At 33.6% G+C, this 14445-nt stretch overlaps 2 protein-coding genes across 2 annotated transcripts; both read right to left on the bottom strand.

The window, feature by feature from the left end:
* Positions 1–213: 213 nt before the first annotated feature.
* Positions 214–3986, bottom strand: LOC11443667 (DEAD-box ATP-dependent RNA helicase 52B). Its single transcript, XM_003609246.4, has 6 exons — positions 3080–3986; positions 2755–2838; positions 2419–2661; positions 2087–2245; positions 1859–1972; positions 214–1236 (listed from the first exon to the last, which is right to left on the bottom strand). The coding sequence occupies exons 1-6, from the start codon at positions 3791–3793 to the stop codon at positions 535–537; spliced, it is 2016 nt and encodes a 671-aa protein (XP_003609294.1). The 5' UTR covers positions 3794–3986; the 3' UTR covers positions 214–534.
* Positions 3987–7065: 3079 nt separating this feature from the next.
* LOC11446637 (F-box/kelch-repeat protein At1g55270) lies at positions 7066–10432 on the bottom strand. The gene is made up of 2 exons (XM_024782333.2): positions 9793–10432; positions 7066–8916 (listed from the first exon to the last, which is right to left on the bottom strand). The coding sequence occupies exons 1-2, from the start codon at positions 9817–9819 to the stop codon at positions 7657–7659; spliced, it is 1287 nt and encodes a 428-aa protein (XP_024638101.1). The 5' UTR covers positions 9820–10432; the 3' UTR covers positions 7066–7656.
* Between the last annotated feature and the right edge of the window lie 4013 nt (positions 10433–14445).

The following is a 14445-nucleotide window of genomic DNA, read 5'->3' as shown; positions in this document are numbered from 1 at the left end:
CAACTTTACGTTCAAATCTTTCTTACCTATCTATTGTACTACTGACGACTGTGCCACAAAACTTGGATATTTTTCAAATATACAGTTCGCATATTGTATTTAATATATAAAAAAATTACCATTTTAGTGAAACATCAAACCTGCATATAAACTAATAGGAATGGTATATAGAAGAGTTTATATAACAGCTATGACCGTAAAAGAGCAAAGATATAAATGGTAGTACAACTAATGCAAACACTTCAAACGATAGATGCTCCAATCCACAAATATAGATCATCCTTCATATTACTAGTAAGATTCAAAAAAGCAAATGATCTATCCACAAGTTGAGCTCACCCATTGAATTATAAGTTCCAAAAAATCAAGGGGCTCAGGCCAAAAAAATATTCAATACCACAAAGGGTTGCAAATTCTAAACTATCTTATAGTTAGGGGACAAGCTATTTGCTCTTCGGCATCACTGTATACAACGTTTTCTTATCCATCAAAATCAATAGCAAAAAGGATGCAATGAGCGAGATATTAGCCTAGTTAATCCCATCCAGTGGGCACAACGGATGCATAACCGCATGGCCCATTTGTACCATCACTACCTTCTAATAAACCAGCATCGGTGTAATTGAAACCACCAGCAACCACTGTGTTGGTGTTATCAAAAGAGCAATCATTGTTAGAGTTTGTAACATCTAAAGAGGCATCAGTATATGAGTTGGCAGCATGGTCTCCATTGTTGTAGGTGCCGTTGTAGTTGTAATTCTGCACCTGTTCAGGAACATTGTGGTATCCATTATCACCATAATTGCTGTAATTACTGTTGTAGCTGTTATAATTCTCCACCATTCCAGGTTCCGTAGCATTCCGAAAATCGCGGCCTCCATAATTGCCTCTCCAGGGTGACCGTTGAGATCCAACGCTGCTGCGTCCACCTGGTGCTGAACACTCGGAATATTGTACAAGCCATGCAGGTACCTCTTGTTTTGCTTCCTGTAAAAGACCAACAAGAGACTTTGCCATAGGCATGTTCTTGGTGCTAAAGAAAGCTGTTGCTAAACCAGATTGACCAGCACGACCTGTCCTACCAATTCTATGTACATAGTCATCTATGTCCCTGGGCAAGTCAAAGTTAATAACATGAGCCACGTGAGGGATATCCAATCCTCGAGAAGCAACATCAGTTGCAACCATTATCGGAGTAAGACCACGTTTAAATGATCTCAAGGCTCTTTCCCGCTCCTAAAAACACAGTGCACCAATAAATTAAACAATGTATGTTCATGTAATGTCACAAACAACAACTTTATATTTCAGTGAAATTGAAATTAATGTGTCTACCGAAAAAAGAAAAAAAGGTTGAAATTAATCTTGGTGGTATAGTCATTAAAAAGATGTCATTAATATTTCATAAAAGTTTAATTTCATGTAATATCACAAACAACAATGTATGTTCATGTAATATCACAAACGACAACTTTATGTATCAGCAAAGTTGAAAATAATCTTAGTGGTGCAATCATAAAGAAGATGACATTAATATTTCAGAAAAGTTTAAATTCAGCTTACTGGTGCAGTCATAGAAAAGATGTAAACAGCAAAACACTATATTTTAGATTGTATCATCAAAATGTGGCATATGAATGGACGGGGGACCACAAATACCTAATTAATAATGCCTAAGTTACTGCAACAGTAGCTAATACAACATATCATGCATAAGGGACCACAAACAGCATAACAAATATAGCCTAAGCCACTGAACCAGTGGCTAATACAACAAACAGACAGATGACTCACATTGAATACACTTAAAGAATATGGAAGAAATAAAGCAAAAGAACAAAAGATACAAAGTACTAACCATTTGAACTTTGTCACCATGTATAGCAATAGCTGGAAAGTTAATTCTGCACAACCAGTTTTCTAAAGCATCGGCTCCTTTCTTTGTTTCAACAAATACAAGAGTTAGGGCAAGCTGCATTGCATTAAAAAACAAATTATCAAACACATAATAATTCAAAAACAGCTGGTATAGTAGCTACAATAATTATAGTTATACACATCAACAATCTAAAAAATGAGCTTTTACCTTCCCATTGACTACATTACGTCGGAGAAGATCCACAAGACGAGTTCTTTTCTCCATATCCTGTACAGATTCAATCTTCTGTACAATCAGTTCAGTGCTTGAACCAACCCTTCCAACAGCCAGGAACACATAGTTTGATAAAAAATCAGATGCAAGCTTCTGCAGTAAGCAACATACAACGAAATCAGTATGATTGTACAATTACCAAACCAATTGAATACAACATCACAAGACATACCAACTAGACATTATACTATAAACAATTCTTCAAGCACTTAGAACATTATTACAAATGAAATAGTAGCAAACACTAAAACACAAATGTAACCAACCTGTATATTATCAGGAAATGTAGCACTGAAAAGCAATGTCTGTCTATCACCAGGAGGAGGCATATGCATCTGCTGAACAATATTACGTATCTGATGCTCAAAACCCATGTCCAACATCCGATCAGCCTCATCCAACGCAAGATACTTAATCTTCTTCAAAGAGACCCTTTCCCTCTCAATCAAATCCACCAAACGCCCCGGAGTTGCAACCAAAATATCAACACCCCTCTCCAAAATCCTCAACTGTTTACACACGCAAACAATAAATCACAATCCACACTACCAAAACATACAAACCGGCAAATAAAACCAAAGGAAAAAAAACAGAACAGAAACCTGTTGTCCAATAGGAGCACCCCCATAAACAACCGCAATCTTCACTCCTGTTTGATGTGCAAACTTACAGGCCTCAGCATGTATCTAGCAATTTCATTTTCAAAACATAATTAAAAAAATAGAAGACAAATTAGATTTAAACAGAGCACAAACACAGACACCAACACCAACACTGGTAGTAATATAAGAAAATGACATAATAAAATGTATTCACATGTGTCTATGTTATGTCAGATATATCTTCGATCATAAGTTTCGGTGCTATAGAGCTAAACCCATTCTAAAATTAAAGACCAATAAAAAATAGAGGATTAAGAACAAAAACCTGGCAAGACAACTCCCTAGTTGGAGACAAGATGAGTGCAGTGGGAAAAGCAACATCGGAATCAACACCACCTCCACGTGGCAACAAACCAGAAGCTAAACGTTCTTTCATGATCCCAGATATGATCGGAAAACAAAACGCCGCAGTTTTACCCGAGCCAGTTTGAGCACAAGCCATAAGGTCTCTACCAGCAACAGCAATGGGGATCGCGTAACGCTGAACCGGAGTAGGTTTCACATACTTACATCTCTCAATATTATTCTTCAAATCTTCATGAAGCTCCGTTTCGGCAAATAGATTCACCGGCGGTGGAACATTCTCTCCCGTCGCTTCCACCGGTATCGATTCATACGCTTCAAAATTCGCAACGACGCCGTTTTCAACCTTTTCACCGTTTGTTTCAAACGGTGACCGGTTTTGAGAAGGATCGTAGTATCGTGGTTGTTGTTGTTCAGGACGAGAGTAATGACGTGGCGGAGCAGGGCTGTGACCAAAACCATAACCACCTCTGCCACGTGTTGGTCTAGGAGTGGGACGATTGAAAGTGTTGTAGTGAGGTGAATCGTTGGATGGAAAATGGGTTCGATTGTTGTTGTAATAAGGTGATGGATGAATGTTGTTGTTGTTTGGGTTTGAACGGAATTGTGGAACGTAAAGTTGTTGAGATGGACGATTTTGTTTTTGAGTAGTTGAATCAGACCATGCTGCTGCCATAGTGAATGAATACTGAATGTGTAAAAACGGTTTTGGTTTTGGTTTTGGTTTTGATTTTAGGTTAGAAAAAGAGAAGAAGACATGAAAATGTGATGTAGTAAAAGAGTGGAAGATGAAGTGTGTGTGTGTGTAAATAGTGAGTGATGTTGGAAATGAAAATGACGCGTGAGATCAAGAAAGTGGTGTAGTAGTAGTACTACACTAAGCGTTTGTTTGATTAATTAAATAAAATTAATTAGAGTAGTTATTAATACAAGCTTCCTCTCTTCTCTCTCTCCGGTTCGATGGGAAAGGGGAAAGGTGGTGATCGTGTTTGTGTTGTTTTGTTGTTGGTCACGTGAAATATCATTTTCAAGCGTGGGACCAAATAAGACACGTGGCAAGAAGGGGTTCGGTGAAAAGCTGATGAGTAGAGTGGTGGTAGGGTATTTGCAGGGATTGAGAAGGAAGAATTTAATGAGGTGAGACGAAGGTGTGTATGAAAATTGAAAAGTGTGGATTCATGAGAAACGCGTGGATCACACTTGCTTTAATATTCGCTACTATATGAGGCCATTCTATTCTCGTCTCGATTTTATAATGTTTTCTTTCTTTTTCTCTTGTTTCGGAAAACCCAACCATTGCAAACACATTTTTAATATTCCACTTTCATTCGATGCCAACCATCTCTACTTTCTTTTTCTTCTTTACAACATGTACTTCAAGCATATTTCAAATTCTTTTGGTTTGTAACCATAGGAAAGCTAATATACTACTCTCTTCTCAATTACAAGAGAGTGTTTAATTTCAGTAAATTACCACATCATCTAAGACTAAAAAAAAAAGAATGAAATATATCATTTATGTCATGAACTTATAAATGTATTTTCTCTTATAAATCAGATAAGATGAGATACATTTAAAGAAAAAATTTTAAGTTTAAAAGTGAGTGATTATGATAAGAGTAAATTACACTCTCCTTGTTTAAAAGATGTTTAGATTACACTATCCTCCCTTTTATTATATCATAATATACACATTCATCCTCTCTTAAGCAAAATATATTAAAAAAGTTACACTCTCTTCTCCTAAGAAAAGCTTAAATTACATTTCTCTATCCTCTAATGTTAAAATATATGATTCCCTCCTTTAATATTTATATTTATATTTTTAATAGTATAACAATAAGAATCTAACGCATACATAACGATGAAAATGTGTCCGGATCCATTTTATAATCAAAATTCGAATCACATTTTTCCTTGATTTTACATGCAATATCATTATCATATAGTTTTGAAAATTATTATTTAATATGATATGATACAAAATAAATCAATTTTTTAAAATTACTAAAACAATGAAATATGAATAAGAACAGATGCATTTTATATTTTAAATCATTAAGTTCATAATAAAATGATCAATTTTTTTATAACTCAAATTAAAAAGAAACGAATTCTTTTTTCTTGAATGATGGAATAATATTTGTATTTGATTAAGTTAGATTGTAGAAGTCTCTTTTCAGTTGTGATTGAGCAGAAAAAGTCTATTTCTTATGTGATTGAGCAACAGAAGTATCTTGTTCGTGTGCTTGAGCATTTGCAATCTTAGTGATTATAGTAAAAATCTCTTTGAAGTTCAATGGGACCAGACTACTCTCGGTTTGTGTAAGGAACTAGTCTAGACTTTCATTCTCTCTCCCTCTCTCTCATCAATTTGCAAACAGTTAGAAGAAGTTTAAGAAAAATCACTTGTGTTTAAAGTCTTCGCATAATCTTCTTTTGACCAAAGGTTAGTGCCACTATTGAACGTTGTACATAAAGTGTTTTGAGTTTGTATCTGACTTCCCCTTTCGACTATAGGTTGGTGCCAATTACTGGACGTTGTACATCAAGTGTTAGAGTTTGTATCACCTACTGGACTGAAACAAAATCATGGGTATGATTACTCTCTAAAATTATTTTTCTCCCATGCAAACGCACAGGTGTAAATACTAGTCCTATAATTCAAGTGTACTAAGACTTACAATTGATCCAAACAACTCAAATGTAAAATGATCTCTCGCTATTCATTCCCCTCCAACCAAACACATCTTAGTAATCTGTACCACAACCTCTTAACAAAGTAGTTTTTCGTGGTAGCTTGTGAATTGATTCACCTAGCATGGTTGATTGCATATTACAATGTTTACTTCTTTTTTTCTTACTTTTTTTTTAACCATTGGTCAATTTTTGTTCATTCTTCCATTAAAGGCGTTATAAAGTATAAACTACCGTCCTACTATTCGAGTATTCAACTAAGCGATGAAAAAGTAGTTAAACAATAACTTTGAAGGTAAAAATCACATTTGGATTCAAAAGGTACAAATCCTAGCTTCAATTTAAAACAGAGGAAAAAAAAAGTCATCACAAATAAATGGAGGGAGGTCATATGACTAAGACAACAAATTTGAGACAATAAGATAAGATAGAAATAAAAAATGAAGACAATATTAAAACAAAATGGGAGAAAAGTCATCAAACTTTGAGGCATTCCGAGGCAGCTACAATATGAGAAACTATGTTAGGTCTTCAATGGAAAAAGAACACAAAAGTGAAAATGGTTGGTGAAGAAATGAGTTACTCTGTCAAGGACCATATTATCCTTTTAAAATTACTGTCAGATACCAAATTGTTTCTAAAAATAATTGCAATAACACATATTCAATATGAATACACGCTAGACAGCCATGTTGAATAAACAAGCCTACAAGCCAACACAAAAAAGTCAAATATTGAGGTACAAAAAAAGTCAGCACAAAAAACCAGTTTTTAGACAAATATCTAAAATAAAAATAAAAATTGCAGAGACTATAAATATTGCATTATTTTATTTCAGGAATCAAACTGAGTGCCATATTTTTTTATCTCAAAACCATTTCAGAGTCTTCACTCCTAATAATTCCACATTGAGACAAATTCAGCTGAGGCATTAAGCACCTAACCTAACCTAATACATTGTTTTGCATATCTAACAGCTGAAGACACCCACTTAAACATCATTAAAAAAAAGTCATTCACTCACAAAGAAGAGATCAGCAGACATCTAAATGTGTTGAAATTGAAATTAAATACCAACCAACCTATATGTTGACATGTTGTTCAGCCTCAAGTTGAAAACAGTTTTCAGTTTTGGCAAGAAAATATATATCTAGACTCACTGATTTTTGCCCAACACAGTTCAGATTTAGACTTGATCACTTTCAAACACAATCCGATCAAAGTTTTCCCAAACATGATAGTAAATTTTTGAACACTCGAAACTAAACTTTGAGGGGTGCAATATTTAATCCAAACAGACTAGCGTTTGATCATACAGGACAAAACATAAAGCCAAACAACTTGTACACGTATAAGAATCTGCAATGCAAGACTTATAAATATTTAGAGTTGATGAAACAGTCGGTAGTCACTGCAGAAAATGAGGGTGAAAAATTCAGAGATGAGTTTCACATGAAAATTTATATTCAAAACCTGTTCTTGAATTTTTCACCCTCAATTTTATGAGAATACCAAGCTGACTCCAAGTCTTCTTGTGTTATACATTGTTTGCAGCAAAATAAAACAAAAGGCAATTAAAAAACCATGAAACATGGTAACCAGCCTACTAAATCTTCAAAATGCAACAGTTGTGTATCAATATCTGTAGCGCTATAAGATTAATAAACATGTCATCTATATATCACCTCTTGTGCAAGGGTTTGAGATGGAACGTGACATTGAACTGCACTATAGTGTTCTTGTAAGATTTGGCCCACCTTTTCATAAACATGTATCAAATCGAGATATGTTTTTAACTCGTGACGAAATTCCTCATCAATTTTTCAGCACTATACACAACCTTTAAGCTTGAAGAACCTGACAGTGAACTATGTGAGTTTTGAGTCGGTTTCTACCAGCAAGGCTAGACAACAGATTTGTGAACAACGTCTTGAACTGTCCTTTCCCTGCAATAGTTTCCCATAACTGTTCAGCGGAAGATCCTTTCAAATCTTCAAGTTTAGAAACATCAACCAGAGAAATGCTCATATTATTTCGGATAATACAGAGTTTCCCATTGAGGGGGACGAGGGCAGCAGCCTCCAAGGCCCGTGAGCTCCCCAAATGCATTTTGCTGTCAATATGCTTGCTCCATGAATCAGTAGCGTCATCGTAAACCCTAAGTTTGCAGCCATCCTTGCACTCTAAAGCATAAAGCTTTCCATTAAGGGTTGTGCTAGGGTTCCTCCAGCCAGAAATCATTCCATTTTGAACAGGGCACCAACTATCATTTGCTAGCTGATAGACCTCGCTCAGAACTTGTCGATGAGAACCAAGTCCCTTCAGAAACCACTTCCCATCATAGACAACTCCAATGAAAGGAACCATAGCAGTGCTCATATCTGAAATAAATGACCACCGATTTTTGTTGGGATCATAAACTTCAGCTGATCTCAAAGAACGATGCACACCTTCATTCTCCCCACCAGCCACATACAGACAATTGTTTATAACACAGGAGCCAAAGAAGTGCCGCCTACGAAGCATGTCTGGGGCACGGTGCCATTTATTTGTTCTAGTACTATAAAAAATGACACGTCTCATGGACCCCTTTAGCGGGTCCTTCCCACCAAACAAGTATAGGTGACAGCCATTTAAAACAGCACATCCAAAACCAAGAGCTCCAGAATATTCCTTAGGAACAGGAGGCAGGGGCTGCCATTGTTGGTATACAGGATCAAAAGCATGCCATGAGATTTTCCCGTCTCGATCTCTCTTAATGACATATATCCACTCTTCTGCAAGTCTAAGACTCTTGCGTAAAGAGTAAAAAAAGTTACCAATCAAAAGCCTATACCATCTTTTGCAGACTAGCCGAAGTTTACGGTGTTCAACCCGTGGGACTCGGATTAGGCAAGCAATAGCAAGATCATCGGGGAGACCTGGAAGTAGTGGCGATTGATTGCGGCTTCTGTCACCACGTGCTGGCTTGTTTCTAGTCGGGTGGATGGAATGTTTAATGTCAGGCCGAAGACAGAGCTTTGTTCCAGGAACATACTTCTTTGCTCCAGCAACAGTTCTCAGGCCTGTATCTACTCTACATAAACATGCAGTAGTATCAACCTGCAAAGACAAATGAAGTTATGATTTATGAACTCAACTCAAACACGAGATATCTATATCTCTGTATCTCATACAAACAAACTAAAAGAATCGGTAGATAGAGAATCTTGTTCACTAATAAATTGGACATCGGTTGATGAGGACAGTCATTCCAGTTCAGATAAAATACATACATATCGGCTCGTCGTTAATAGATAAACCATGAGAAATAAAAACTATAATCAGCTTTGTGACATTTTGATGAAAATTGATCTGCATGTGTTTTACGTGCACAATATGAAAAGGCATTTACACAAGACCTGCAGAAGTCCATGCGAATACATCATAGCACACAGACCTCAAGCCTCACAAATGAATCCCAAAAATACAGAAGGAACATTGCACTTAAGCATGGCTCATGAACCATCTCAAATTTCCGAGAATTAAGCAAAACATTATCCCTATCTGAACAGCTCGATTATAACATAAATTTAATTGTAAGCATTTCTCATCAATTAAAAGTCCAGAAACCTAAAGGAAGATGCATCACAATGATTCAAAGAACATGATACATATTGAACATAGGAGGGTAACATAAGGAAAATTCAATGAGTAAATGGCACTAAAATTTCAATAGAACAAAATCTCAACACCTTAAAACAATCAACTTCTTCAAAAACAACCCCTAAACTCTTTCCTTCATCCCCACAACAACCTTAAAAAAGTCAATACTTCAGCTCATTTTAAGATCAATTTTTTTTTTATCTAAAGCTCTTTCTAAACAGCACATTAAGCATGGCAAAACTCAACAATTAGATCAGTAAGTAACATGAAATGACATATATAAAATATAAACTAGTAATAAAAATGGATTAGAAAAGCTTAAAAGAAAATTACCAAAGGTGGTTGAAGAACTCTATCCATCTTCCTTTGATGCAATGATTCAAGCAAAACAAAAAAAACTCAAAAATCAAGTCTTTATCCCCCAAACACCATACCCAATACAAAATTTTAGAGAATCAATTCTCATATAGAAAACCCATGTGGGGAATCAAATAAAAACTCCAAATTGAAAATTGCCAAAAAATGAAATGCCCTAAATCTTATCTTCAGAGTTAAAAAAAGGTAAAAAAAAATAAAAAAAAAATAAAAAAAACCTTAAATGCGATACAGCAGGAAATTGGGAACAAAGGGTAAGCACTGAAAGAGGTAAAGATACTCTTTTGATTCTAAGAATGAAAATTCAGTGGAATTTAGGGCCCATCAACTCAAAGGCATAATAAGAGTGTGAGTTGAGCAAGAGAAGAGAGGGTAAAAATAGAAAATTGAAAAGTGAAAGGATTAAAAGATGAGAGCTTGAAGATTGTGGAAAAGAAGAACATTTGACAAAGTTGGGTTTTTTTTTTTTGGAGGATAGCTAATGTTTTGTTCGGAGGGTGAAGGGCTTTGGGATGGGAAGTCAAAACTCTAATAACAAAATACAACAACTACTACATTGAGTGCTTTGTGTTTGAACATTAGGACAAATGCAAAAAACTAACTAAAACCAATGGAAGAATAGACAATAGTATGACATACCAATATTCATAACAATTTAATATGGCCCACCTTTTAAGAAAAAAGTCTTTGAACATGAAAAAATAATGTAGTTTAAAAGTTGATGTAGGTAATTAATAATTTAATTCGTATACATTAACTTTATAATCATTATTTTTATTTTTATTTTATTACAGAATGGTAATAAATATCTTGATAAAAAGAATATTACACGGTATATATTTCTCCGTAGAGAGTTTCTATTATCATTGAATTGATTTGATATATAATGATACATTTGATCTTTAAATTAATAGTTAAATAATTTTTTGATTGAAAAAAATTATTTTCTATCATTTAAAAATTTATAATAACTAATATTATCTATGCATAGTGTCAGCGAAATCATATTTTTCATCTAATTTTTTATTACTCATAATAATGTATATAAAATATTTTTTGCTTTAAAAATGAATATTAAATATTTTTTAAATAGAACGTAAAAAAAAAATACTATAATACTTATAAACAATAAAATGATGTTTTAACTTATAATTTTTTTTTTTTTTAAATATAGAAGCCGACAAATAATTTTTTAATTAAAAAATGTTATTAATTTATTAGTTTAGAAAGCAATGTATCATTATCCTTCGTGGATGCATTATAGAAGCTTCTTAATCAATATTTCTCAATTACTTTTTATTTTCTACAATTTACCTGCATTTCAAAACTATATATACAAATCAAACGACATGTTATTTGTCATATTTCAAGCACCAAAAAATTATATACACAATGACTTAAATATTCTCTTAGTCCATCAAAGCAAACAAAGATATAGTGGTGAAATATTTGAAGAAAAATTAAAGCGATTTTTTTTTTGTCAAGAAAACTAGTGACGTATATTTTTCAATTTAAGGAATTAAATTGTTATCTTGCAAATATTGAGACAAGTTGACGGACTATTATAATTCAAAGACTAATATGTCTATTATTACTTCAAAAAATGTCTTTTTTTTTTTTTTTGAGGGATGTCTATTTACTCTTTTAAAAGTGTACTTTTAAATTATACCAAATTCACTTTTTTCTGTGAATAAAATGTTGGATGAAATAATTTTTTATTATACTTTACTTGTCAGTCGAACTTCAACTTATCATGACCCTTTCTTTTGAAAATCCGAGGGTTAACACAAAAATGTTGGATATGGAAAGTTGTTGACATATTTTTATAAATAAATCAATAGAATACAAGATTTTGCAGGTATTTTTGCTTGACCCAAAAGGGCAACTTGGGTAGTTCTGATGGATTAGCCGTGCTGGTGGTGCTTTGGTTGGTGTCCTATCATTCTATGCATATATATATATGATTAGAAATGGTCCATGTTGAAGGGTTTACAATTTACTGCTAAGTTACTAAGAACATATACTTGCTTGCCTTTCCTTTCCTTTCCTCCCTGCTGTACTCATAATTATTCTTTTTCTGATTGGACTATCATTTATTCATAACTGGGATATCAACATTAATATACTACATACTCATTCATACATATATGATTTTGCCATTTGATTTCCTTTTCTAAATGAATAATTTGCTTAGAATTTGGTGGGGAGGGGGGGGTGGGGGGAGAGGGGTCCATTTGTTGCGTATTTTAGTTTCAATTGCAATGCCTTTTTTGTTTAAGTCATTTATGAATTATCACTATGAAAAGCATCAAGCTTATTGTCAATTAATTAAAAAATATTAACATATTGTTGTAATAAAATTACTGAATAAGTGAATCTCTTTTAATAATAAGATTGCATTCCATTATTTCTCGACAATATAGTATTTAATCCCAACTTTACCCTTTTTAATTGACGAGAACCAACATCAGTATCGGTATAAATAACATTATAGTAGCAAGTTGATAAGTGAGCTTAATCACATTAGCTTCAAAATTATAAAGTAATGTTGCAAGTAGAACTGGATACCTCAATTAAGAGAAATGAAGGTTTAACCTATGAAGCATGGACCCAAACACAATCGGACATGACACGGATACTGATACTCCGACACGGATAATAATTTGAGATAATGACATATTTTACTGTTATCATAGGTGTCGTATCGTTTTGGTATCAGACATCAAAGAATAATGTTTGTGCTTCATAGGGTTTAACTAAGCACATAGTGTTAAACTGTTTTTTATCTTTTCATCATGAATATTAGAATCTGAGACTAGGAGATTTTAACTGATGCTTGTGAATGGAATTTAAGAATTTCATGGGCGTGGTCTCCTATGAATGATCATGCACAAAGTGTGTTTGCTCTCATTGCAAATTTGCTAGAGGTCCTACCATTGGGGTACAACGATGGGAAGTCACGTTACTTTTTTGTTCTTTTAGAGAAATGGTAGTTTGACATCAAAATTTTGATGTTAAATAAGGTGTCATTTGATTTTGAAATGCATATTAATCATAAAGATTAAAAGGTAAATGAGAGATAGAGATACATAATGTTCAAAATGAAATTAAACTCGAGTTCTTCAAACGATCCATCTTTAATTCAAACTAATTAATCAATTGAGTTTAACACTTGATATTAATCCTATTAAATATTTAGCGAAAAGGGGCACTTTATAATCCTATTTGCACTTGGAAGCTGAAGTATTTAGCTTGCTAATTTTTCCAAAATCTGCAACTACTCCAATCCAATAGTGACCTAAATCTCAACTACTAATAACTAATGACATATGGATGCATCAAAATATCTTATTTTAAAAGATACGTATCTATAGAGTGTGCCATACTTTTCCACATCAATGGGATTTCATTTCATTCCTCATGTATGCTTGACATGAAATACTACCTTTCCAGCTGGATACTCCTTGTCATATGTTATAGCTCTTTAAGACTTTATAAGCAAAGTGTAATCTAATCTTTCAAACTCCATGGCCATTAAGCAGACAATCTCTTTTTTATATTCTCATTTGAAGCAATAATTCCAGTTACATGACGTAATTAAAATGGACCTACAGAAACTCATATAAAGTTTGAGACAAATCGGCAACTAGAATATGATATTGATTAAACCCCACTTTTCAGTAACATTTTGTTCATCATGAATGACTTTCTTTGACACATAAGTAAGTTAATACAGTAGAGTAATTAGTAATTACAATTTATCTCTACCTGATATAACTTAATGAAAGAAAGAAAAATATATAGTTTTGCTTAGATTATTAGTTAGATAGTTGAAATTCTAGCATTTAGCAATGGTGGGTCAAATCAAGAAACTTCAATGAATATTTCATGTATAACCATAACATACCATATTGTATGTTTCATTTGAACTTATTAGTGGAGTTAGACATATACTATAAAAACACATCAAACGTAAGGCATGTGCACTGCACTCTTCAAAAACATGCATTATTCAACTTATGGTTAATATCTGTCTATGTCACACCCACCCTTAAAAAAAAAAAAAAAAAAAAACTAGAGGTTTGTCAATAAATGAAGTAGGGTGGAGACTACGTAGATGAACTTAATTAGTCACAATCATATTTAGCTATCCATTTCACCAAAGCAATATCCATTTAAAAAAATTCAATGTATACTAATAATGGTATGCACAAATTTGGTGAGCACTAAAGATGAGAAGGATCAATCAAGCAAACTACTTTCCCTTTTATTGAAGTTGATATTGATGTATTGAAGTGGAAATATGTCATTCTCATATCCCTCTGGCTGGGGACAAGAGATGGTTGTGTACTATCAATGGTAACTTATTTGTGGCTCAGGCTTCACCATTCAATATTTCATTCCCCTTTTGCAACTCCCCCATCATTTCAAGGTAACATGAAATGTCGCAAAAATACAAATTCAACTGGTTGGTATATTCTCTATTTAGGCTCTGCCCTAAAGTGGGTTGAGATAATCCATTTTGTTTTTGTTTGATAGAATTGATTTTGAAAATAATTTTATTTTAATAAAATTTGAACAAAAGAATTAATGTGTATTTAGTACCATACA

The sequence above is a fragment of the Medicago truncatula genome, chromosome 4 (assembly GCF_003473485.1).
Source record: "Medicago truncatula cultivar Jemalong A17 chromosome 4, MtrunA17r5.0-ANR, whole genome shotgun sequence".
NCBI lineage: Eukaryota > Viridiplantae > Streptophyta > Magnoliopsida > Fabales > Fabaceae > Medicago > Medicago truncatula.
The sequence above is the reverse complement of the archived record's forward strand: the minus strand, read 5'-3'. Positions and strand labels throughout refer to the sequence as shown.

Excerpts from the sequence above, each read along its gene's own strand:
- LOC11443667 (XM_003609246.4), bottom strand. The coding sequence starts at position 3,793 with ATGGCAGCAGCATGGTCTGATTCAACTACTCAAAAACAAAATCGTCCA. Across the intron at positions 2,246-2,418 it reads CATTTCCTGATAATATACAG|AAGCTTGCATCTGATTTTTT; the intron begins GTTGGTTACATT and ends TGCTTACTGCAG. Across the intron at positions 1,237-1,858 it reads ATGGTGACAAAGTTCAAATG|GAGCGGGAAAGAGCCTTGAG; the intron begins GTTAGTACTTTG and ends CTGTGTTTTTAG.
- LOC11446637 (XM_024782333.2), bottom strand. The coding sequence starts at position 9,819 with ATGGATAGAGTTCTTCAACCACCTTTG. Across the intron at positions 8,917-9,792 it reads GAGTTCTTCAACCACCTTTG|GTTGATACTACTGCATGTTT; the intron begins GTAATTTTCTTT and ends TTGTCTTTGCAG.